General features: G+C 40.6%; 1 protein-coding gene across 1 annotated transcript; it reads left to right on the top strand.

Annotated features, from left to right (window-relative positions):
* Positions 1 to 6498: 6498 nt before the first annotated feature.
* c1ql1l2 (complement component 1, q subcomponent-like 1-like 2) lies at positions 6499 to 22177 on the top strand. The gene is made up of 2 exons (XM_082531492.1): positions 6499 to 7315; positions 20181 to 22177. The coding sequence occupies exons 1-2, from the start codon at positions 6698 to 6700 to the stop codon at positions 20358 to 20360; spliced, it is 798 nt and encodes a 265-aa protein (XP_082387618.1). The 5' UTR covers positions 6499 to 6697; the 3' UTR covers positions 20361 to 22177.
* Positions 22178 to 25705: the final 3528 nt, after the last annotated feature.

Genomic DNA, 25705 nt, shown 5'->3' with positions numbered 1-25705 from the left:
GAGAGAGAAAGTAACACAAAACAATCATCACATGTCTACGTTAAATCTAAAAAGCACTCAAACAACACTCAGGACACAATTTCTACTGTCTAAATCCTTCAACCAAAAGAAGAATGTAGCTAGCGATGATTGCAGCTGCGGTTAGAGTGGACACCATTAATAATTTCATGCTGTCAGTTGCATTAACCCAGATGAATGCCTCTTTTCTTCACAGTGATACAGGGCGCGGTTCTCTAAGGGAAAACAGTTTGTACATTACTGCTGCTCACCACGAGGTTTATGGACTGTTTTGAGTCACCAGGTCATGAACTCTGGAAATTGTTTTTTTTTTAATACTCGGAAAAAGTAATTATTACCACTAGTGAATCAATAGTAATTCATTTAACAACTAATTGCTGCCACTCTACTTAGCTTAGTTTTAAGTATAAGTGTAATTTTCCAAAGAGAATTCTGACCTTTTCTTGCAAAGCACAGTTCAAATCAGATGCAAGTGGAGGAGGAAAGCAGAGAGCGATGTGAGGTGTTTAGCGAGAGGATGACTTTTCAGTTCATGCTGTGAGTGACACTGCAGTCCTGGATGAGGTGGAAAGGTCACCTCATCATTTGGGAGCCTTGAGGGAGAGGAGTCAAGGCAGACAACAAGCTTGCAGCATGCAGGGCAGACTGAGAGGATGCACAAATGAATCTCTCTCACACACACAGTTACCAATCAAATTCATTATGAGATTTTGATTTTGATCATAGGAAGTAGCAAGTTTGTAAAAAAGCTTATAGTTAGAGCTGAATGAATGACCCTAAACCATCCCTTAGTTGTATTGGTGCTATATAAATGAAACTTGCCTGAAGCTTTGCTGTTCAGTCAAGTAAAAAAGAGAAAATAGACAATATATAAGCAGGCTAAAAATCAACCCACAGTTATGGATGACAAAATTCAGCCTGAATGTCTAAATTGTACAGTATTCTACTCTTGGATGGTGATGTGTGTCAGTGTAATCAGCTAGTAAATATTTCATAATCTTGCTTTCAGAGCATGCAACAATAATCAGCCCACTGCACTGAAAAGCGCATACAAAAAGGCTGATTTAACTATACGTGTGACATAACATGCAAAGTGGTTACAACATGTCATAATCACTTCTGTGTCAGGATTTATCGTGCAAACAAGAGCCCCCAACATGAAGGAACACCAGACTGACTCGCCAATTAGTGGATGAGCTCTAGTCTGCAAAGTCAGTTATTATGTCTTGTAAAAATGCGATGCTGTCACATGGTTTAGTAAACAGGGCAGATATCGGGCTTGTGAGGACTGTAGCTGCTGTAGTGAGGAGGAGCACATGGCCCGAGGGTATTTGTGTGTGTGTTGCTCTTTTCCTCTGGAGTCATGTCCTTCACTGTTTCTGCATTCACCTGGATATTCTGTGCATTCTAGTGTGCGTCAGCAAGAAATCACAGAAGCAGAGAAAGCTTAAAGCAAATACATATTAATTTTGTCAGCACATATATAAAATAACTCCTCCCTGACTGAAAGATTGCCCTCTTTCTCCCGTCTCTCTCTCTCTGTCATAAACAAAACTGTATGCACACACAAACACACACACACTTATTCCAGGCATTTTGCAGAAGCTATGTCCCCACCCTAAAATCAGCCTTTTTCCTTTCCCATTTTCCTTCAAATGCACAAATGCACCATTTCCCCCTCACTTACTGCCTTCAATTTTGACTTCCTCTGCCTTGCCTATGTTTTGAAGCTCACACCCCCTCCCCATCTCCAAACCACCTCAGTGGGTGCCAAGCAGTCACAGCAGTGGCTTGATCCTGGCACTTATGAAAGGAGCTCTTTGATAAGCCTCGGCCAGGAGCAACACAAGGGAAGCAATCAGAGACACAAACTCAACTAGAGATGAGACATCTACTGTGTTTGCTTGTGTGTTTGTGATGTTGTTTTGTTTCTTTGACCTGTTAAACGTCACTCTTAAAAAAATCCATGAAAGTCTTTTTTTTATTTTTTTTTTATTCTTCCATGTTTTGTGGTTTTCCCTTGTGCACTTCTGAAACTCTTGGAAACACATTTGTTCTTCCTCCCCATCTCTTTGTAACCAGGGAGAACAACAAAGTGATTAAAAGCTTTTGAGGTGTGTTTGGATGTGGCTGATGTCTGGACGCAGTGCTACTGAGGTTCTGGTTTCCTGTTCTTGCCATGTCCTCGCATCTGCTCACGTTTCAAATTTCAAAAGCTTTTGCTCTCATCACAGTTCGATCAGTAGTACAGTACAAAACCTGTTTGTGCTTCCTTTTAACAACACTTAACGGTGCAACCCCATCCCAAAAAACCCCCAAAAGCATGCTGTACATTTAAAGGATAACCCCTTTGTCTTTCAGAGTAACATAGCAGGGTTACACAAAAATGCATTCATATTTTTCTGCATTTTTATTTATTGCATTTGTTTCTATTACATGTATATTTGTTATACTTAAACATGTCTTCACCATTCTTTGATATATTTTGCGCTCTGACATTTACTCCAATAACGCAACCATCCATTTTTCTTCAACTCATCTAATTCAGGGTTGCACAAGAAGACTGGAGCCTATCCTTGCTATCATGGGGCAAAGGGTGGAGTTTGTACCATGGACAGGTTGCCAGGCTACTGCAGGGCTAACCCAGACCAATAGACAACCACTCATTTTCACACTTCTACTACCAGTGTAGAATATCCAGTCCTAACCTAACAAGCATGTCTTTGGACTGAGCAAAGAACCAGAAATACCCAAGAGAACAAGTAAACTCCACAAAGACAAGCCCCAGCTGGCTGGTGGATTCAAACCCAGCACTATATTGCTGTTCAGTGACAGTGCTAACCACTCCCTCCAATAAACCAGGTCAAAAAAAATACTTGGATTATCTTGTGAGCAAGTGAGAATGTAGATTAATAAATCTAGTTATTGAAAAACTCAAAGGCAACATTAACATTACTATTTTGGTTCACTTTCCCTGAATTTTTAATATCTAGAAAAAGATAGAAAAAAATGTTTCTTTTTTTGCATGCAGACTGGAGTCAAATTCCTTATTTGTGTGCACACACTTGGCCAAATAAAGATGATTCTGATTCTGATGTTTATTGGTTAATTGGTAAATAACCTAATCTAGCTCTTAACCTCCTGCTCCACTCTCTTTCCACTTTTGGGATTCAGGAGTTGCTGCTGTTGATATCCTGCCAGATGTGGGAGTTGAAGATCTTCAGTTCCAGGCTTTGCAGATTCACCCAGTACACCATCATTACACACTTGGGTGCACCAAGCCTGCCTGGCATTTTCTTCGGCATCAAAGTCATCTGACGGCTCAGCTCCTTTCTTCAACAAACTTTCCAGGACATACAGCCACAGACCTTATTGGACAAATACAAATTTAATCGCCCTGCAGCCTAGGGGGCCATGTTGCCAAGCGCATTTATAAATATCTTTATACTCAAACATAACAAAATACCACTCAGGTTCAGATCAGGAAGGCAGTCCCTCCAGGTTTCATTGTCTTTGCCCATGTGAACATTAATGTCACCCAGTAGTCCCCACAAAGACCCCAACCAAGGATTCCAAGTTAGCCAGGTAGTGAAGCACTGATTAACATCCAAGTGTAAACAACAACTAACCTCGTCAGTGGTGATGACACAAATCCTACCTCTAAACTCTAACCTCAAAGTGATGTGAAAAGTCAATTTTGGAAAAACAATTTGACATTTTAGATGCATTTCAGTTCATAGACTTTACAGACTATGGAGAACAAATTAGTAAAAAAGACAAAAATTATATATTCTGACACCATAGGATTATGGTCACGACCAATAATGACTTAGAAATCACAGGGTTAAACAACTAATAACTATGAAATTAAAAAAAAAAGAAGAAATTCAGTTGACTTATCTCTCTGTCGTACTGCTATTCAGGTCTCAAAGCATGATGTCAGCAACATTCAATTGAATTTCACCTCTAATTACACCTACAGATGATCTCTTTATATGCAATCATGCAAAACAAACCAGCTCCACTGACAGATATTTCAGCTGTTACAGCAGGTAGTGCCCGCCTATGTTGTACCTCTTGCTCCCATCGCTACTGGTTGGCTCTCTGTCTTTCTCATCTCTCTTTCATCACTATAGCATTCTGTTTGTCCTCTCTAGTGTGCATTGATCTCTGTGGTGCAGAGCTTTAGAGATTTGGGGCACAGTGATCTGACTGTCACTTACAGCCGGCAGGTGTGAAGAACAAACAATGACCCCTTAAGCAAACCCCAAAACCAATTTAGGCCCTGTGTACTTCGTCATATAGGCAAACTCCATGTCTGTTATGAGGAATAGAACAAAACAGCCAAATATGCATTGCAGGTGCACCTGGTGTGCCAGTTATTTGGATATGTCTCACGCTTTCTGCGCTGTGATAAATTAGACAACCAACTGGTGATGCCATAAGTTTGTGCCTGAAGTTTAATGATGATGAAGAGTCAGAAATACAGCAAAATAACTGGTGATATGTCAAGTGTAGTGATGACAAATAGTCAGGCATCCTGCTCATTGATCCATCTCAATCCGTCACAAGAGCGCAGTCCAGCTCAGGAACAAACTGTCCTATCAAAGCCAGAAATAGGCAACGCTGAGAAAGCCAAGAGTCTGGAAATATTTTCCAACCAATGACCACATGGGCTGATTTCACTAATTAACACAAGTTTAAACAGATTAGTGGAATCTATCTATAAAAACACCTGGTGTACTAAAAAAAACTTGACCTTAACCAAATATGTGTGCATATGCCACGGCAAAAATAATCTAAAAATGGGAACGCTGGATTACTGCAACTTTAAAGCATACTGTGCCATTTTATCAATGAGACCTATAATAGTAACATGTTTTCAATTCAGTCAACTTGATCTGGATCTGAACTTTAAATGCATTTTGTTACTCTATTAGCTGCATTGGCTTAAATACATAAAAGATACATTTAGATATAAAGGGATAAGCCCACCCCTGCTGTTTTTACGCTTGCTTCTGTAAAATCCTATGAATCCTATTTTTCATAGCTTTCCATTTGCATGAACAGACTTGCCAGATTTTCTCCATCCATCACATATTAGTTCTTTTTGTGTTCTGATTTAAAGTTGACCAAAAACAAGCAAAACAAAATTGCTGCAACCCAAACACACATTTCATGATGACTACGTTTGCCATCTACCAACTTTGTCATTTGCTTTCTTACTTTACCATTCATCACACCAAGGGATGAAAATGTCAAACAAATGACATCACTGCTGCATATGGATTTTTTTTCCTCCCAACAAGGACCCTTAATTTGATAAAAACCATGAAATCGATACCTAAAAAAAGACACAAATAAGAAATGGTGTCAGCACATTCAGGTGGAGAAACAGTCTTATTGACACAGGGGGAAGGGGAGTAGAAAAAAAATATATCAGCAGAGGAGCATCAATGCCGGCTGCCCCGAAGAGTGGGGTAGACATGTGATGTTCCACTGAGATCATTAAAAAAAAAAACACACTCAAACCTTTAAGAACAGGTTACATGTGTGGTTGTATGGTCATTCTGTTGGCTCACTGGTCTGTTCTTGGCATTAACTTTTATAATTAGCACCTTTTTTTTCCTGAGAAGCTGCTAGCATTTCCTGGCATGGAAGACTTAAATGTTGTCTTGTGTCTGCACATATATGCATGAATCTTTAGAACCCACCTCCAGGAAAAAAAAAAAAAAAGATTGGCTTTCCACAGCTCCATCTTTATTTTTAGAGACTGGATGCTGATGAGAGAGAGGAGAAAGCAAAGGAGTGAGAAACAACATCCCAAGTGGGGAAAGGAGGGAAAGCAAGGAGAGGAGGAACGAGAAGGTTGAAAGAGGGGGAGCAAGGTGGTCAGGGGGTTGTTGTGGTTCCTCTGTGGTTTCGGAGCGTGGCTGAAAGAAATGCAGTGTGATGAGAGTCCTTCTACTGAGTGAGCCAGAGAGAGAGAGAGAGAGAGAGAGAGAGAGAGAGAGAGAGAGAGAGAAGGGGACGTAGCCACACCAGCCCCTCACTCGGTAGGGGAGCAGAGGGGAAGGGGGGAGGCTCCGCTGCTCTGCCGTATAAAAAGCCAAGCCTGAGAATCCGGCTCCACTAACTCACTATACGTACACACATACACACACACACACACACACACACACAGACACACAGTCACAGAGATCCAGTGACTGCTCTGTTTCTCTCACACTCACCCACTCTCATCATCCTCTCTCTCTCTCTCACTCACTCTCTCTGTCTCGCTCCCTCTGTCTCTCACTCCATTCCTTTGGGCTCTGCATCCTTCTTGCTTCTTCTCACAAGTCAGATTGTGTTTGTAAGTACGTGCTGAATGTCTTCGTGTGGATGTTTGGGTTTCCTTAAGTATTTTTTGTGTGTGTGAGTGACTGCTTGGTTACTTTAGAGTGAGTTAGTGGAGCAGTGAGGTGTATCAAGTGTATGTGGGTCTTTGTCTCACCCTCACACACTCGCCGCTCCTCTTGCAACTCTTCTTGGGATCTGTGGATCCCTTTCCTCGGTGACAGGCTCCCCACACCAAGCAGTCACCATTTCCGCCCCCGGGAGACCCACGCTGGCAGCGCAGCCTCTTCCCCGACTCAGCATCGGGAGGAAGACCCTGGTGGCGGCTGCCGTAGGGGTTATGCTGGTCCTGGTGCTGGTGGTGCTCATCCCCGTGCTCGTCAGCTCCGTGGGTACAGATGCCAGCCACTATGAGATGCTGGGAACCTGCCGTATGGTGTGTGATCCCTACATGAACAAAGGCACTCCAGCCAGCAGCACGAGCTCCACCGGTCTTCAGGCTGAGGCAGAGGCGTTGAGTGACCACAGCAATGTGCTTCCACCCTCCACCTTACTGCAGGGCCCACAGGGGAAGCCTGGCAGGCCAGGCAAGCCGGGACCACCTGGACCGCCGGGAGAACCAGGGCCACCAGGGCCACCAGGACCAGCTGGACCTCCTGGTGACAGAGGAGATCAAGGAAGGACTGGGATTTTGGGTCTGGGGGGTAACGGAGCTATCAGCACAGCCACCTACAGCACAGTACCTCGGGTGGCCTTCTATGCAGGGCTTAAAAATCCCCACGAAGGCTACGAGATCCTCAAGTTTGATGATGTGGTCACCAACTTGGGCAACAACTATGATGGCATTTCGGGCAAGTTCATCTGCAGCATACCGGGTACATACTTCTTCATCTACCATGTGCTGATGAGAGGAGGGGACGGCACAAGCATGTGGGCAGACCTCTGCAAGAATGGCCAGGTTAGTGCTTTGAAACTTTTTCTGAGTTTTCTTTCTCAGCGTAAGACTATCTGACTCCTCTGATGCTCACTCTCCTGTCCTCTCCCGCTTCCTCTGTGGCTCTCCTGCTTAAAGAAGTAGCTTCATGACACACCCTGCATATAAAAAGTGACATTGCGAGACAAGTTGGGCATCTGTCGTCCGCCTCTAAAGCCTAGAGCGCGCAGCTGTGGCATACACCGCGCCTAGAGATAAAGATGTGTTGACCGTTTGCAAGTGCGTCCCCTCTTTGCATGATGCGTCCTGACACTGCCGCGTCCCGCGATCTAGAGGACGGTCACGGTGTGGACTGAGCGTGGGGTGCGACCGATCTTTTTGCTTGTACACTGTAAAATTAGCAAAAAAAAAAAAAAAAAAAGAAAGAAAGAAAAAGGAAAAAACTATCGTGCGTATCGATTTTCCTGAAGTGGAAGCAACGTGAGGAAGGAGTTGAGTATCTAAATTGTTTTAGAGTGAAAACGCTCGAGTGTTTATTAAATCAAATTGCAGAAGTAGAAAGTATTTTTTAACCTACAAGGCTGAATTTTCCAGAGGGCTTTACTTTCATTTTATCAGTTTCGGAGGACGAATTATACTCCATATAAATGTCAGTAGGGAGGGTTATTGTAAGTATTATTAATAATATTATTATTATAACATTCTGTTGCGACATAACTTTATACTCATAGTCGCTGTGAGTGAAAGTAGCAGATGGGGAAATGTGAAATTTCGCTTACAACATATTAACTGTACATTACATGTGGAAGCTTAGCGGACACCGCGGACCAATCCATCTGCCTTTACAGTCGTATTAAATGCATTAGGACGTCTGCATGATCTATTATCGCTTTCTTTGATGCATCATTTTAATGGGGAGCTAACATTATTGTGCGCCCCGGAGGGTCTTCTCAGGTTGGCAATGCGTACCAGATCAGGCTTCCCACCCGCCGTCAGATCTCTTATCTTCAAAACGGCTCAGTAAAATGGTTTGCCTGTAAGCAGATCGGATGCCATGCTACAGTTATTCTTTGTTTTGCTTAACCAGCTTGTGGCTGAGCCCATATCAAACACTGTAGTTTGCTGCAAGTGTAATCACAGACACCAAAAAGCACTATTTGCAGTAAAGAAATTAATATCCGTCTTTATAAAAACAGATCTATTTTTACCTGATTTCACGTTTCAACCTGCACACGAAACAATAAAATCTCTATTATAGGAGAAGAAATCATGGCAAATAACAATAATAAAAATAATAACCTTCACATTGCACTTCACACATTATTATGCTTTACTAATGTGGGCTGAAACTGGATGCGTTACAAGCTCTGCTGCACTTAATTCCTTGCCACCATGCATGGTCAGAATACTTTACCCAAACTGAGACACAATATTCATCGTTTAGGAAATGTGACAGACATTTCAGCTTTAAATTAACATCATATGAGAACACTTGTTTCAAGTCACATGAAATGTATTATATTTGGACCACATTCAGAATTTCACAGTGATTCACAGCCTGGTACACAGCAATGAGATTGATCCTCTGAGACTCAGCCTCCAAATGCAATTTAAAAGACCTGCTTCACATTTATTAAATACTATAAAACATATAATGGCTATTTTCCCCTTTTATAATGTTAAGTGACCTGTTTAAAAAATGTAAATATGCAATAGTTAATATGGGGTGCTCAATAACAAGTACTGTGGTCATGATATGTGAGATTTAGAGATGAAATAAGATTTGGTGTGAAACTACTGTGTCACCCAGGGAGATAGAGGTTAAATCCTTTAACCTCACCAAGTTCAAGCCCAGGGAGAAAAAAAGAGTTACAACATTTGCCTTCTATATACAGTATAATGTCTCACTCAACAGTAATGTTTCTGGGTGGGTGTAAAAGCATTGATATATAATAGGGGAAGAAGAACATATGTTCCTATAAAACGCCTTCTGTTCCCGCTTCATTGTGCTCCCAAGAGGAGGGTGTGGAGGTACTTAAGTTAGACGCACAGTGTGCATCACCAGAGACCCGCGTAATGTTTATAAAGTGGTAACTGCTTCTCTTTCTCTGTCTTCCTGTGTCCTATGCACAGCTTATGCATAAATGTTCAGTCCTTCCATGGTGTTTATTAGGTTGCTTGGCTGATGGAGGACGCCCTAGAGACTTAGTTTGTGTAAATGACTGTGAATAGTTATAAATGTTGGGCAACTTATGCTACATCTCTGCTGAAGTGTTCAGAGTCAAACTGAAACTCCTACAGTCACACTGGTGCTTTACTCAGCTCATTAAGGCAGCAAAAAGCTACACTGTGAGTTGGGATAGGGGAGGCCAGGGAATTGCAGACAATACTAGTATTTTATCATCTTTTGGCGTTATTGAAGTGGTGGGTTTCCAGGCCTTGCAGAACTGTTTTACTCCAGCATGTGCACCTCCTACTCCTGGGGTTCTTACAAGCTGTTTCGAACATAAGCATCCAGAGGTTACTTTATTTCTTCTCCGCTTCTTCCACTTTGTGTTTTAACTTGGCAAAGGGCACCAAGTGGAATCCAAACACTGTCTCCAGAACTTTGACACTTTTCAAGCTAGAGCAAAAAGTTGCAGTTTTTGGTAAACAAACAAAAGGAAAATCTATTTTCAGCACAGCACACTTTATTCACTTTCCAGCTTCCTCTTCTCACACTTTTTTTTGGCTTCTTCTTTGCATGTTCTTTTTATTTTTGTGCCAAATATCCCAACCGATCCTAAACTCTTTCCAATAAATCAATGCTTTGCTACAACCTGTCTTGGACACATCCTGAGAGACATGGCAGCAGCTATAAGAAGATAAATTTAATAGACGCAGTAAAAGGAGAAGAAAGAAAGAGGACAGAAAAGAGATAGTTATTGTGCTATTGTGCCATCGAGTCTATTTAATTGTAATTAAAAAGCTTGAACCAGATCCAGGATGTGTTTGCGCTTTTCCTCTCCGTTCCCTTCTTAATATTGTTATTAATCCGCAAAACCGTTTCAGAGTTAATTAAAAGCAATGACTTCAGCGTCAGTCTCTCAAGAGGACCATAGTGAATAATCACTCTGTCTCCTCCTTTAATAAGCTTCAACGTCCTTCGTGCACATGGCTCTTCCCTAGCAATTACCGCAGCAGTCTCCTCCTTACATACACACACATTCGCACATGCTCACACACACACGCGTGCATGATTGCCCCTCCTTTCTAACCCACAGCCTCAACCCACCCCAACTGTGCACTGCCCTCCATCTCTCCTCTGCATCTGGTCTACAGAAGCTCACTTTTTTAAAGGAGCAGAAAGTTTTCATCTTCTGAAAAAGAAAAACTTTTTTTAAAAAGACAATCCAGGTTGCTGTATCACAGGATCGATTTCCTAAAACACAATGCCATCAATATTCTTCGGTTCTTTCAAGTGATGCATTGCACTACAACAGAATAAGTTAAAGTGAACCATCCTTCAACTCATCCATAGGAAAAATCTTTGTATTTTTTTTTTTTTTAACCAAAACCCATCTCAGTCACATGTCATTTCTCAGTCAAACCATTTGCCTCAGCCCATCTCTTCTCATAAAGACACCTCCAGGTGGGACTTCAGCTCTGATACACATGAGCACAAGGCTGTTTATCTTGTTGCTGTGTATCCAGGTGAAACCCACGCATTGTGTTTAGCATCTGGTGTCAATCCCAACATTAAACAAGGGAAGCTGAGCCATCTGGAGAAGGTCTGCTCTGCTTGATTCGATTATTGACATATGTTTTAGAAGAAGAAAAAAAGGTGCAACAAAGAAGTTAAGTTTTAATTAAACCAAATAAGATTTCAGAAAATAAGGCAGATTTTCAGTCATTTTCATTCTTAAAGTGTAAAAAAGGGAGTAATCGTTGCATTCTCGTGGATTATCTGCACACAAATACAGCAATACTTCGACTTGATTGATTTTAACATTCTGGTAATGTTCAGACCTGCTATTCTTCATCGTGGTCTGACTTCAGCACTGAGAGGCCTCTGTGCGTTCGCCTGGTGTAACAGAGAGACTCTGTCTGAAATAGACAGGCGGGGTTTTAGTGAGCTACCCTCAGTCCCTCTTTGCCTGCGGTATTGATCCCCTTATGCGTGTGTGTGGAAGCGTGTGTGCCCATGTATGTGCATTTCTTTCTTCTTCTGACAGACCTGTTTCAATGTGATGTATATCATGGCACTTCTTCTATAATCAGCCTGAGAGGTAGTGAAGGCGGACCTTTGGCCTTGATCTGCTGTGTAATTGGACATTGGATTTGACACTCTGCCGAGTGGAACATTAGAGCTGGCCTAATTAGGTGCGAGGGCTATTAAATGAAGATTGGCCCACGTTGTTAGGAAATACCACACAGATTGGAAATGTCAAGATGACATCGGGCTGTCATCTGAAAGCACTGAGAGAAAATCTATCATTTATTGGTGAAGTTTCAAAAGTTGCTCGAAAGCTGCCCACCACTTGTCAGTAATCATTCAATTACTTTTAAAACATTTTACACTGAGCTTCTCAAATAGAGAGCTATTACAGCTCAGCAGTGCACAGACCATCTGAGCTGGCATCTCAGATTAAGTAACTCATGAAATACTGATAATGTCTAATATCTCAAGTACTGAGAGATCTGAAACATACGGTCCAAAATAGGCTATGGATTGTCTCCTGTGACTGGCTGACTCAAGGATGCTATGGTGTTGACTCACAAGGCTTCTTCATTATAATGAGGGCCATATGGGAGATAGACAAGTGCCCCTGGCCCTCTTATGCAAACATCTCTCTCTCTCTCTCTCCTCACGCCCCTGACATTTAGACGTCCCCCGATTTCAGTCTTCACTGATACCCACAATTATTCTCTCCCTCTTCACAGGAAAGCAGCAAGTCAATGGCTCCAAATGACTCACAGTCTGCTACATAACTCAGCGCGTTTAACACTTCATGCCCTCCTTAAAATGAGTATGGGTAAAATATCAACAACTGCCCAGTAAGAACGACACAGACTACTATACGAAAAAATGCATGTCATAACAAAGCTGACATTCTCGCTCTCATCCAACACATATACAAAAACCCACTTTGCCTTTTTTGTAGCTTTCTTGGTACGAATAAAGGAAACTCTCGGTGCCTCGAGGATTACTATGAAACAAAGTGGAAAACAGGCTCAGTGTGAACAAAGGTTGAAAATTTTGCAGTGAAAGTGTCTTTTCAGACAATGCTAGAAGCAGTGATTGTGGTTTTGGTGGTGATGCTCGAGGCAGACTGTGCTGTGCTGTATCTCGGTAATTAACTGACCGCGATGAAGCAGACACAACAAAGAAAAGAGTGGCTGGATTGCGGGTCAAAGTTCATTCCTCTTTTTTCCTCCCCCACCACTGTTTCCTCTGACAGGCTTCTTTCAGTGGCTCTTTCAGGAGAAGCTGCCCGAGTTTCATCCTCTTTGTCGCCACTGATAAACTGCAATACTAATAATCAGGCCCTGGGAAAAGGTTTTACGGTATTTGTATCACGTACTGCTGCTACATGCTATAAACTAATGAACTAACACCTGATACCAAACTCACCTTAAGCATTACTGTAGGCAATTTCATAAACAGTGAGAGGTCTGTGCTGTAAAGTCACTGCGTTTCAAAGCAGGTTGAGCAGGTACAAAGAGAACAGCTGGTGAAATTAATTCAGGAGACCTTTTTTTACTCGCTTCTGACAGATGGCAAATCTGCTCTTACCATTTCACTTCTCTTATCATGTTTTCACTTAGGTCTCCAACAAATGAACGTGTAAACACATGCCACTTTCTGACAGTACAATTCTCTTGCAACCCCTCGTACTTTCCTGTTCTCATTACTTTAGTAAAATTGTGTCTCTAGCGCACGCGGCTGCATAAAAATGCATTTCCATGTAGCATGTCTCTCTTTGTGTCGCTCTGTCATGGTGCGTGTATGCGTTTGCACGTGTGTCGCAGGAATGCGTTGAATAGGGCTCGGTAGAGATGGCGTGCTATCTAAGCTGCCATTAGGCATGCGGTTCACGGCTGGAATGTTCAAACACAATTAGATGGCAGCACACTTTGATTTAAAAGGGGACCAATAGACTCGTTGATCCAAAATGGAGGCTCAACATCAAGTCAACAAATCCCTGTCAGAGAAGCCACGAGACATGTCCTTGTCACGGTGACAAAGCCTCTTGTAAGATCACTGTCCCATTGAGATGTTTCAGGCCTGTCTCGTGGCAGACAACAGACAAAGAAAAAAAAACTGAATTTTTACAGAGTTTACAATTAAACTCAGCAAGCTGCGCCAGCTGAATGCAAATAATGCAAAGCGCCTTTTAGATAATAGGTTGATTGTAAAGGAAATCCCAAGTGACTGAGGGTGAGTGACGGTTTTAATAATGTTCCACAAATTCATCCTTCAGATTAATGCTATCATTACTGATAGCTGTAACATTCACATTTAAGAGAAACTGCACTGTTACAGGCATGTATTATTAAGTCCAAGCACAGCCCTGTATTTTTTTTGTCTTAAATATTATTCAATAAAGGCCATCATGTTGATGATATGACGGATTCAAACATGCACGAGCAGCCACGAGGAAGACAACATCGCCTGACACCTCATTTACCATTGCTGGAGCCGCCGCTTACGGCCTCACGCTTTGTTTGTCTTGTCAAAGTTCCTCTACATATTCCGTGTCAAGGTCACGCACTGCCAGTTGGCTGTTTGTCCTGCTCATCTCTGGCTATACATCTGCCATACCCTGAATTTAGACCTCTGGCTCATATCGCAAGCAAGTTTTGTGCAGAGGAGTGAAAGCGGGAGGGGGGGGGAGAGAAAAGAGAAAAAGAAAAACAGCTCCAATAGGAGCTCCCTGATCATTATTTCAAAAATAGTGAGAGGTTTTATTCATGCATGCTTATCACTGAAAGCAAGCGAAGGAGGTCTAGACTGCGGCAGTTAGTCTCAGAAGGGGATAAAAACCATTAGAGCAAAGAAACAAAACAAAACAAAAATATCACTGTGGATGAACTACAAGGATTTCAGGGAAGTTTGCTTTCACCAGGGCTTTGCTCATTCCATCTCTGCCAAAAAAACCCGTTATATTTGTATTGTTCATCTCCCCCCCCCCCCCCCCCAAAAAATCCAATAAATCATTTACTTCAAGATGGCCTAAATTTAGCCCTTTAAAGAGCAAGAAAAGAGAATAACTTAACGATATTACACATCTGTGACATTGCCAAAGGTTTTCCGCTTCTGTGCGACTGCCTGCAAAGCAAATATTTTGGTAAAGTTTCATTAAAAATCTCAGCTGACAAATCCTCCAGAGCCATCATCACCTGCTTCCCCTACAATCCAAGGCGGTAACCCTCTAATAAGATGGTGTTGACTTTGCACACTCATTGCATATCATTTCGTATTACTATGCACCGGACACTGGCATCTTAGAATCAGAACAGGAGGTTTTGTTTGCACATCGATATGAGCTGCGCTAGATTTAATCAGGAGGATAAACAATAAGAAAAAAAATGTACAATATTCCATATATTACTTCTGGATCTTAAAACCTCTCCTCGGAATTTCATTATCCAAAATTAGCCTTTACATTATTTGCACATTTCGTACTAGTGTGACACTGTCCACACTGCTGTTAGAGAACTTGTCAGGCCCTCCACAACTTTCTATCTCACTTGTTAATTATGAATTTCACAGTCTTTTATCAAGCATTTGTTTAATCGATACATTTTTTTTTAAAGTGGAAAGCTGAAGAAGTGTCAGTCTTGACTTGAATTTAAAGCAGTGAGCTAAAGGTAATGCAAAGAAGAGTTCATAAAACACATCTGCAAGTAACAAAGTATAAGATTTTGCATTATGTTGACTCTATAGCAGAATCGTTATCACACATGTTAATACTGACCAAGCCATTTCTCTCACTGTGGGGGTATTATTATTATTATTTCTTGAGGTATTAGCAGAAATGTAGCTGCACCTAAAGTAAGATGTAGCATTAACAGCATACAAAACAGGTTGTAAATACGGTGTCCTAAATAGGACATCTTGAGACTCAAATGCTTTTTACAGTTGCGGTTAAAGAACACCTCTGTTTTTGATTTCACGACCCACTGTAGCCTTTTGTGTACGCCGGGCTGTTCATCATTGTATTGCTGCAGCAGAGAAGCCCTTACTGGCTCCAAAAAGCTTCCCTGAAAGAATTTTGTGGTTTCTATCAGAAGCTTTTCAATCTTGAACCATGTAAAGTTTAAAAATGCAGAATTTTAATTAAATCATTTTATAAATACACGTAATTGTCAGGTCGAGCTCATGAAACAGTTATTCAAACTACTGAATGCTGAGTTCATGAAAGCTTAACATTTGCTATTTTAATAAGACTGGTACGCCTCTGCACATCCTCTGCACACTTTTATGTTTCCAACAGCAGGTTTTCAAAAATCAACAGAAGATGAGCTAAGAGTTTAGTGCTGACAGCATTAGCTGTTGTAGCAGGAAAGACAATAGAAAAACATTTTTTGATTTAAAAAATGCTTCATTAGTCAATGGTATATACTTAAATTACACAAATAATCTATATATTATTATTATTTTATACATTTAAATGCAAAGAAAATCTGTTTTAGGTTCCCCATTAGATTTGGCACCAGTGATACCTTCTGTGCAGGAGAGCTCTGTCAGTAGCTGGCTTGCCCAAACATTTGTCAATATGCCTGTTGTGTGTGTTCCCTTTAAACAGGGCAACTAATTATTGGGCATTCTCGGCATTATTGGGCATGCCTGTTGAGCTACTTGTCGACTCCCACTCAAAAATCCCAGATTTAAAGATTTGTGGACACTGAGTTAAAGATAGGCCTGAAATAGACTTTGGAGACCCCATAATGAGCCACAAGAAACACTGCAAATGCACACGAACTATTGATTTGGATTCAACTTTACTGACCAGACTAAGTGCTTAATAGGCTTATTTAACCACAAGATACTTTTAAGGATGTACAGTGCTTTCTTTTTTTCCATCTCTAGAGAATTAATGATCTTCCTGTTCGATTGTGCTCCATTTGAATTACATATGATGTAGTTTGTCTAGTTAGTAACTGTTTAATAGCACTGAGCCACGATGCAGACGCTAAGTAGAGAGTTACACTTTTTTTGTGTGTGTTTTGCTTTTTGTCTTTGTTTTTGTCCTCTACACCAAGCACAACACTGGTTGAGTGAAAAAGATTATAAACGATAGCGATTTAAAAACCACGACAAGCGTAATTAACAATGAAAAAGCAGAGAATTCTTAGTTGACTTCTGCTTTACAGAGTGTTATACTTAGTTACAGTTCATTGTTTAGCTTTCTGGCCTCAGATCTACTGTTTTAGTTCACCCACACTGCCTTCTTATTGCCATTTCAGGTAAGAAGCAGCTGTTTTCTAAAAAACAGTAGACATGTTCTTGCACAATTAGCTGGTGAGCATAGTGGAGAATTTACCTGATACGAAGTCGACAATATGCATATGTGGTAAATATGTAATGAAAATTAAAGCTGTTTTTTTTTGTCTTTATATTTAGATCACAGACTTTTTACATTTAAACACCGACAAAATGATTTGTTATAGGCACACCTCTATGTCAGAGTGTTACATGGGGATCTACACCAGCTCTGAGGTCTATGGTGGAAAGGCCATCACATCGCAGCTTTTGTGATGTTTTTGTGATGTACATAACAATTAAGTCTAGAAAAGAAAGCGATTAAAGACAAACACAGATTACCAGTGATGTGGTTCTTCCTTGTTTGAGGCATGTGTCATATATCAAGGACATGCTGATTGTGTTTGTGTCATTATTTTCTCTAGCGTAAAACAAAAAGAATATTTGGCTCCAGTTCCTTTGCTGTTAATTACTATTACCGGTTTATGTATATTTACTGAATCCACATCCACTTCTTGCTTCCTTCTCTGCCGTTTGCCTTAAGTTTGATTTTCAGCATTTGGCATAATTGAAGCTACAGACATCCTAAAAAACATCCTACCTCTTCTTCTTCTTTTCCTTTTCTTCGCTGTTTCCTTTAGGGGTCATCGTGACTGATCATTCTACCATTAAGCTGTAAAATCCACATGGTTGTCTGCATTTGTATATCAGGATTGCCAGCCTATTACTCTAGTCCTAAATAAAAGAGGGTGAAGAAGAGCAATGAGTCTGTTAACTCCACATTAAAGCGAACGCTTCCTCTGAGCTAATATTCATTGTTTAAAGCCAATTTTACACTTTCAGATCTTGAGAATAATTTCTAAATGTGTTTTTAAAAGGTTGTATAAAGCCTTATGTTTCTTCAACTGGTGTCACTAATGAAGTTTAAACCTGAAAAATAATTTGGAGGTGTGAAGTTAGAAAGAAGTTGGAATACTAGAGCCTTTGAGCCCACTCCTCATCTCTGCTTAAAGCTTACAGCTCGAGGCTATATTAGCTGCTACTTGTGCAACACACCACTGTCTCTAGCTGAACTGGTGCCAGATTTTTGTCAAGGAAGCAGACTCTGTTGAGTGAACAAAAAAACAAAAAAAACCAAACAATATCTCTGCTACTGCTGCAGACATAAAAAAGACCATCATGAGAATGACACTGTAGGAGTGTAATAATAAATTGGATGAGCACTCTTTTAATTTAAAATCGAATGTGCTAGAAGCAAAACAACACAAAATAATGCATGGCACTACTGCCAGACTGAAGTGAGAATTGAGAATAAGGCTTTCATAAAAGCTGTTGTTGACCAACTTAGGATCTTCATTCAGCTGGTTTGCCTTTAATTTCACTCTTTACCTTTCAGCTGGAAAACAGGGAGGCTAAAGATTTTAGTCTTTAAAATGTAGCTTCAGAAAGTTCTTGAATCATCGGGCCCCATCTTATCTTACCTCATAGCTATGGATCACCCCAACAGAGCACTTTGCTCTCAGATGGCAGGCTTACTTGTGGTTTCTAGGGTATTTAAAAGTAAAATGGGGGCAGAGCCTTCAGCTTCCAGGCCCCTCTTCTGTGGAACCAGCTCCCAGTTTGGATTTGGGAGACAGATATCCTCTCTGGTTTTAAGATTGGGCTTAAAACTGTCCCTTTAAAAAAAAAAGCATGTAGCTAAGGCTGGATGAGGTGACGCTGAATCCTCCTTTAGTTACGGTGCAGTAGGTGTAGGTTCTTGGGGGATTCCCATGATGCATTGAGTATTTCTTCTTCAGTCACGTTTTCCACTCCCTATGTGTTTATACATCTCTGTGCATGTAATCATTAGTTATTATTAGTATGGCTCCCTTTCACAGCGTGTCTATACCCTGTCTCTCTCCCCTCACCCCAACAGGATGTGGCAGATGGCTGCCACTTCCTGAGCCTGGTTCTGTTGGAGGATTTTTCCTGTTAAAAGGGAGTTTTTCCTTCCCACTGTTGCTCAAGCACTTGCTCATACGGGGGCATATGGTTGTTGGGGGTTTCTCTGTTTTCTCTGCATCGTTGTAGGGTTTTTACTTTACACTATACAGCAGCTTGAGGCAACTTTTGTTGTGATTTAGCTATATAAATATTGGATTGAATTGAAAAGCATTATGCAGTACTCATTCCTACTTAAATAATCACTGTTAGAACAGCTCTCTGCCACACACACAAGTACACACATGCGATAAACCACAGCTATTGTTTCAAGACTCATGTGGGACTGCACCTACACTTAAAAACACAGCACGTTTGTAGTGGATGTCTTAATTACCCCGGACAGGTTATTTAGAAACTGCTCCAAATGTCCTGCAGACAGAGTGCCAAAACACACAGGCACACAGGGACACAAACACACACATACACACATGTGGCCAGACAGAAGCTGCAAACCCAAAAACAACAACAACAAAGTTCTTTTTTCCTCTTTTTGATGCAAACTCATTCCAGCGATTCCCATCACTCCTCTTAGTTATCAGATATTTCTGCTTATACTCAGTAAACATCTTTTATGTTTTGTTTCTTCTAATTTCCTCCACACTGTGACCCCCCAGAGTAAGCCCTGTTGTTGCATTTCTGAGACTTTTGGAGCGCATTTTGCTTCAAGGTCGAACAATAGCTCTGCAAAAGACCCCTGGCTTGATTGAAACCATAAATCTGCCTGACACAGAGGCTAAAGTTTTGGGTCGGTTTTATATGTTTAATATCAATATTAAAAAGATATATTTGTCAAAAAAAAAAAAATCGACTTCAAAATGAAACCAAATCGAAATGTATGTCCTAAATGATAAATTACCTTCCTGTTGAATAAACATTATTGCTCTCTTATGATAAAAAAAAGCTTCTCTTTTTTGCACTTTCATTATTCCATGTCATAAATAATGCAGTTCTGCTTCTTAATTAGCAGAATATCAATAAAGAAAATTCTATGAACTTTAGACCATTGAGACAGGAAGAGGATGCTAGCTTTATTTTAAATGTTAATCTAAGTTGACTTTAAAAATAATGTAATTTTAAAACTGTAAGCTTGGGGTTTCCTGAATATATTCACCATTGTAATCAAAACTGTATTTGCTATGTGTATTTTCTTACAAGCTTCTATGCTCAAATGCCAAACACATTCCCTGCTCAAAATAGCAAATGTAATGTCTGTACATCCTTGGAGATATATGAGTACTTACATGCGCTAAGTGCTTTTAGTTTAGATTTACAGTAATATAGACTTTTAAGAGTGAATACAGTATCTGTCTTAGCATGAGAGACTGACACCTGATTCATAGCATTTGCTAAATACATTAAGCTAATGTACTGATACCTTTAGCAACTATGAAGGCTACCTCTTCTTTACGTGTTTATCTGCTCCTGGCCTTGCAGGTTCGTGCCAGTGCCATTGCCCAAGATGCTGACCAGAACTATGACTACGCCTCCAACAGTGTCATCCTCCATCTGGATGCAGGAGACGAAGTGTACATCAAACTGGATGGAGGCAAAGCCCACGGTGGCAACAACAACAAGTACAGCACCTTCTCTGGCTTCATCCTCTACGCAGACTGAGAACACACAGACACAGAGACAGTCAGACAGGAAGAGACTCAGACTAAGTGTAGTATGACGGGGGGGAGGGGGTGTATGTGTTAAAAGCCTGGAATGCTTTCTAGTTTTCCTAATTCTCTCCATCATCACGGACACCTCTGCTTCGTATCCATCAGTCAAGACATCCAGGTTCTGTAGCCAAGTCTGGATGCAAAGCTCCTGAGGACTGAGAGGAGCTCGGTTGGGCGTGTGTGGGAGGAGTGGGATGTTAGGTGGAGGTGGGCCGGTTTTTCCACACTCCTTGCCACAGTGCCACTGGTCAAAAGCTCCTCACTCTCAGTGTCTCTCCTCTTTAGCCCTTCTCCATTGCACAGAAATATCAACAAATATGAAAACCCTGCTAAGTGGATGATCTCACCTCTTCTCTCCACAGCGGCAGCAGTCAGCTGCAGTATCAGTGGACTGAAGTGACTGAAACTTATAGTGTTGTTCCGTGAAATTTTCCTTAGATTGTGTTTTCATTTTGTAGACATGCATAATATTCAACACGAGCAAGATTTAAAAAAAAAAATAAATAAAAGAGAATATATTTGTCCCTTGTGAAGATATCCTGTTTGACTGAGAGATGTTATTTGTGATGCAGCTCAGAGCTCTAACAGCTGGAAAACAAATCTTTAAATCAAGAGTTTCACTATTTTATAGCAGTGTGTGTTTTTCTTCATTTCTAGGTAAAACAAGGTAACTATTATTCATGTGGAGAATAACAATACATTCTGCACTTCCAGTGTATCTGAAGAAGAAAACATCTAATATAGACAATACCCTTTCCAGAAACCACCTCACACTGTTTCTGGCACTGTCACAAATGTCCTGCTGCTCTTCAGATTAAAGGAGGGCATAAATAATCTTTTCAATGTTCTAGCTTCATGTAGATGTTCCACTCAGTACAACTAGTTATGTGATACAGAAAATTTTCAAACTCAGAGGTAACCCAATTGAAGAACGCCAATCCTTTCCTCTTTTCTGTTATGCCGACCTCCAAGGTTTCTTGCGAGGTATTAAAAATGAAGAAGAAGAAGAAGCAGCGAGCAAGGAAAAGAAAGTCACAAATGCAGAGAAAGAGTCAGAAGTGAGTGAGATGGGGAGGTAGAGGAGGCGTTCAAGCACAGTGAAAGTGAGTGGGCAATTTTTATGTTTCAGTGTCTTCACTGGATGTCATCCATTCATTAGCTGCATATTCAATGACACACAGGCATTATGGTAATATTTACTCGACATGGCTGCCTGATGGCTTGCTTGAGAATGAAACTGATTGGGTGAGTGACTTTGGCCTATTATGACCGCACGTTTGAGTGTATGCGTGTTTGCGTTTGTGCGCGTATGTGTGTATTCTGTGCATACCAGTGAGTGTATGCATCTTAGCATGTGCCGTGCCATAATTACATTGTTATTTTTCAGAGTTATCCTGTGCTACAGCCAATGACATATATTTTACGCAGCAGCCAATGAGATTGTGCTCTGTAGGGTGGAGCCTCTATAGATATGATGAGAAGAACAAACAGCTTGTAATTGAAATCTATGACTTGTTTGTCTATCTTATCTTTTGGAATTGTTGAATACATTTCAATAATAAATGGGATTTTTTTGAGTGACTTGTCTCAGGAGAATTTTTGAATCCCAAATACACTAATTAAGGCAAATTATCTGTAAAAGAGCTCATTCGCTCTGTGAGATTAACTGCAGCGACAGCAAAAAACATGACTGGAAATGTGCGTTTCTTGTTCTGTTTGAAGCGAGAATTTGAATAATGGACACTCAGTGCAACCAATAAAAAGATCCTATCAGCAAATCCCTTATCTCTCTTTTCTCTGGAGAATGCAAAGTGTATCCAGGATGACGAGCATCCAGGGAGAGATGTCTGTGTTTATGCTCCCCCCGCCACGTCCCATCCTGAAGTGATCCTGTGGTGCTTCTCTCCATCTGGAAAGGTGCTCTTGGAGATAAAGACTCTCCAACTTTAGCAACATCCTCCAGTGGAGTAAAATGCCTTTTTTGAATGCAGATGAGCCCTTAGGGAAATGCAGGCTATTCCTCAATCTGCAATCACAGTTTCTTTTCACAGATTCACATCAACAGGGGTATGATATACCTAGCGAGGAAGTGAGGACGGAGAAGAGAAGACAGGGGGAGGAAAGATTGAGAACGATAGAAACGGAGCAGAATATGGTTTGACAAAGACCGATGGAAACATGAGAGAAAGAGCAGGCCACAGAGAAGTAATGGGGAATGGATAGATAGGGAAGGAGAAGGTAAAGAGAAATATAAGGAAGACAGAAATAAAAGGGGGTGGTACTGATTTGGGGTGAAGAGTGAGGAGGGGTGGATTGTTTTCAGGGTAGAGTGATTCCCTGTCGGGCCTGTGTGAGGTGTCAGGAGAGATTAGCCAGCGTGAAGCTGGAGGAGAGAGCTTGAGATAGCTTAGATTGGACAAGTGTCAAGGACTGGACATTCCTCGGACCTGGCAGGAATGGGATGTGACACTGGCTGCCATGCTCGCCTGCACTACTTTGCTCTTAAGGGGGCATTCACCCCTCTCTGTATCATTTTATGAAATTTCCTCAAGCATATAGCAAGTTTATTCCAAACACATCAGTGATATTGAGAGTGCTTGAGCATCTTAACAGCTGTAATTGTTCCAGGTTTAATTTTAAAGACATTGCCATCAGCAGGGGAAAAGAAAAGGTCTTCAGGATTAAATTCTGTGCCAAGTAAAACTGAGATTTACTTCAGTACAAATAGACTAAACAACATCAAATCTCAATTCACAGTCAGAAGGTAAAAAGGTAGCAAAAGGACAATTTTATTTCATATTTATCACTGTCATGTAGCATTATATTCAGGAGAAATAGGTGAAACTAAAAAAATGTTACTAAAAAACTTCTAAAAATGTAATTATATATATTTTTTGCAGGAAAGATTAGCTATAAATAACGAGAGTAGTGATTAGATGGTGAAAACAGCAACCAAAATAATTAATTCTAAATTAATGAATTAATTTGTGCAAGGAGGAGATATTTTTGGAACTCAACCTGTTTTTCTACTAAAGAAACACTAAATGTTTCATTCATTTTTAATGCAACATAACACTGAACAAATACAATGAACAGTGTGTGCTGTGATAACTTGATGACATGCATCAACACAATCAGAATATGTTATAGTATGATGTATGCTAAAAGGTTACTTGAAAGATGATTTATGAAGGATTGTGAAAATAATGTGAGACATTTTACTTGTAATTAAAATATAGCACTAAAAAATGAGATGCTTCATTTATTTCTATTGTTTGTGAAGTGCCCACATTTGTGAAACCTTTGTATGAGCGCCCTTTCTCGATTTTTATTTATTTGTTTGTTTTTGTGCTGTGGATCTCACAGAAGCTTCTGATTACGTCAGCAGTGTTGCCGATGTTTTGCCCTGTGAATGCACCTTAAACATGTTGACTGTTTGCCTATTTACTAATTACTGAGGTGCAACTGTAGCAATGTCTGCACTGGTAATGTCACCTGCTTATCATCACGAGAGAACACTGAGCCCAGATGTTTCTCATGCCGCTAAAGGGGCCCTGCTGCATAAGCCTCCGCCCTTGCAAACAAGCAAACACAGAATAAGTCTATTTCCAGAATAACACGCATTCATTTACTGGCTTCTTTTTGATTTGAGTGTTCGAGTCATAAGTGTGAATAATATGCATTATATATAAGACTGGCAGCTGAAGACTAAAGGGTCTTTCACTAAAAAACAATGTCGATTGAATCCCACAATGCATTGTGTTATATTCAATAAATCCTAAATTACTGCTGTGCGTAATAGAGCATTACCTATATAAAACTGATACCCAGAGTGTATTTATTTATTTGATTGTTTTTCTTTTCAGTTATGCATCCATATCGACATGATCTCTTATAGATGCATATAGGCAGTGTGCCCTTCCCAGCAATCAGGTGATATATATATATATGCATGTTTAGATGGAGTATTTTGAATGTATATTAGTGGACTGCATGTTTTTTCTTGAATTATTAATTTTCTCTTCAAGAAACAGAATCTGGATCAATAAGTTACACTATTTATGTAAGAAAAAAGGGGCTGCTAAATCACAGTCTGTTATTTTTCTCAGTGCTAAGATGTTGAGTGACGTAAGCTTCACAGTTTGGGTTTTTTTAAATGTTTTTAGCAACTTTCCCGACACGGTTTCATAAGTGGTTTGGCAGCCAGTTCAAGCTTGCAAAACGCTGCTTTCATATAGTGATACATTCTAGAAATCTGACATGCATGCACTCTAGCACCATCATTTTTTGGTTCAGTTTGACCTTTTCCCTCACTTTTTTTTCTCCTTACTGTGCCCTGCTTTTAACCTGGTATGACAAACACAAAGGTTAGGAAAGCAGACAGCTGTTAGTAGACGGGGCTCCTCCCGCCACCCTTGAGCCTCTACTATATGCGCACACATACACGCACATGCATAAGCATACGTGGAAAAACCTCTGCATGATAGCACAGTCACACATTAACACTGCCACCCTTGCTCTATTTGCTTCAACTACAGTGCATGATTCCCTTTGTCAGTTTGGGTTGCGGCCGAGGAAGAAGCCTTTCTCAGTTATCCCTGTATGCTCTGAAGCTGCCAGGCCAGGTGTACTCTGCAGTCACTCCCTGCACTGTGGGAGCTGGCCGAGCTGAGTTGCCCGGGCGCTTATTGCAGACCCACCCTCGCTCATTGTGACATTCTGACCCCAGCTCACCACTCTGCTGCTTTATATGCACTAATTTAACACTGCAACAACACACTGATCCACAGAACTTTAGACACTGATAACCCTCATTTGTTTCATTAAACTCATCATGTCTGTCTTTTATTTTTGTTCCTTCTAAATTTCTGTGTTAGTTATCATAATGAGCTGTGTAGAATGTTACTTTAACCCTATAATTCCCTTTGTATCATATTTGATACGTGAGTTTCTGAGACCGCTATCTCATCAACATGATCAATACTTGCCATAATTTCAAAATGTTATGGACAAAACTCCTTTTTTCCTTAAAATTAACATTGTTGTTAACAAAAAGTTGCCAAAAAACACCCAATGTATCAAATGTGATACAAAAAATATATAATAAATATATATTATAAATCTATCACACACAACATGATATAGAAATTTTTTTTTTGGATTTTCTTATAAGGGTTAATAAACATCTCAGTTCCAAAATATCTGAATTTTCTGGCTATGTTTTGATCGGTTGGGTCTTACAGGGTTAAGGACCAAAGAGCAGGACAGAAGTCAAACACAAAGCAAGCATTTAAT

Source organism: Aulonocara stuartgranti, assembly GCF_965226115.1.
Source record: "Aulonocara stuartgranti genome assembly, chromosome: 4".
Taxonomy (NCBI): domain Eukaryota; kingdom Metazoa; phylum Chordata; class Actinopteri; order Cichliformes; family Cichlidae; genus Aulonocara; species Aulonocara stuartgranti.
The sequence above is the reverse complement of the archived record's forward strand: the minus strand, read 5'-3'. Positions and strand labels throughout refer to the sequence as shown.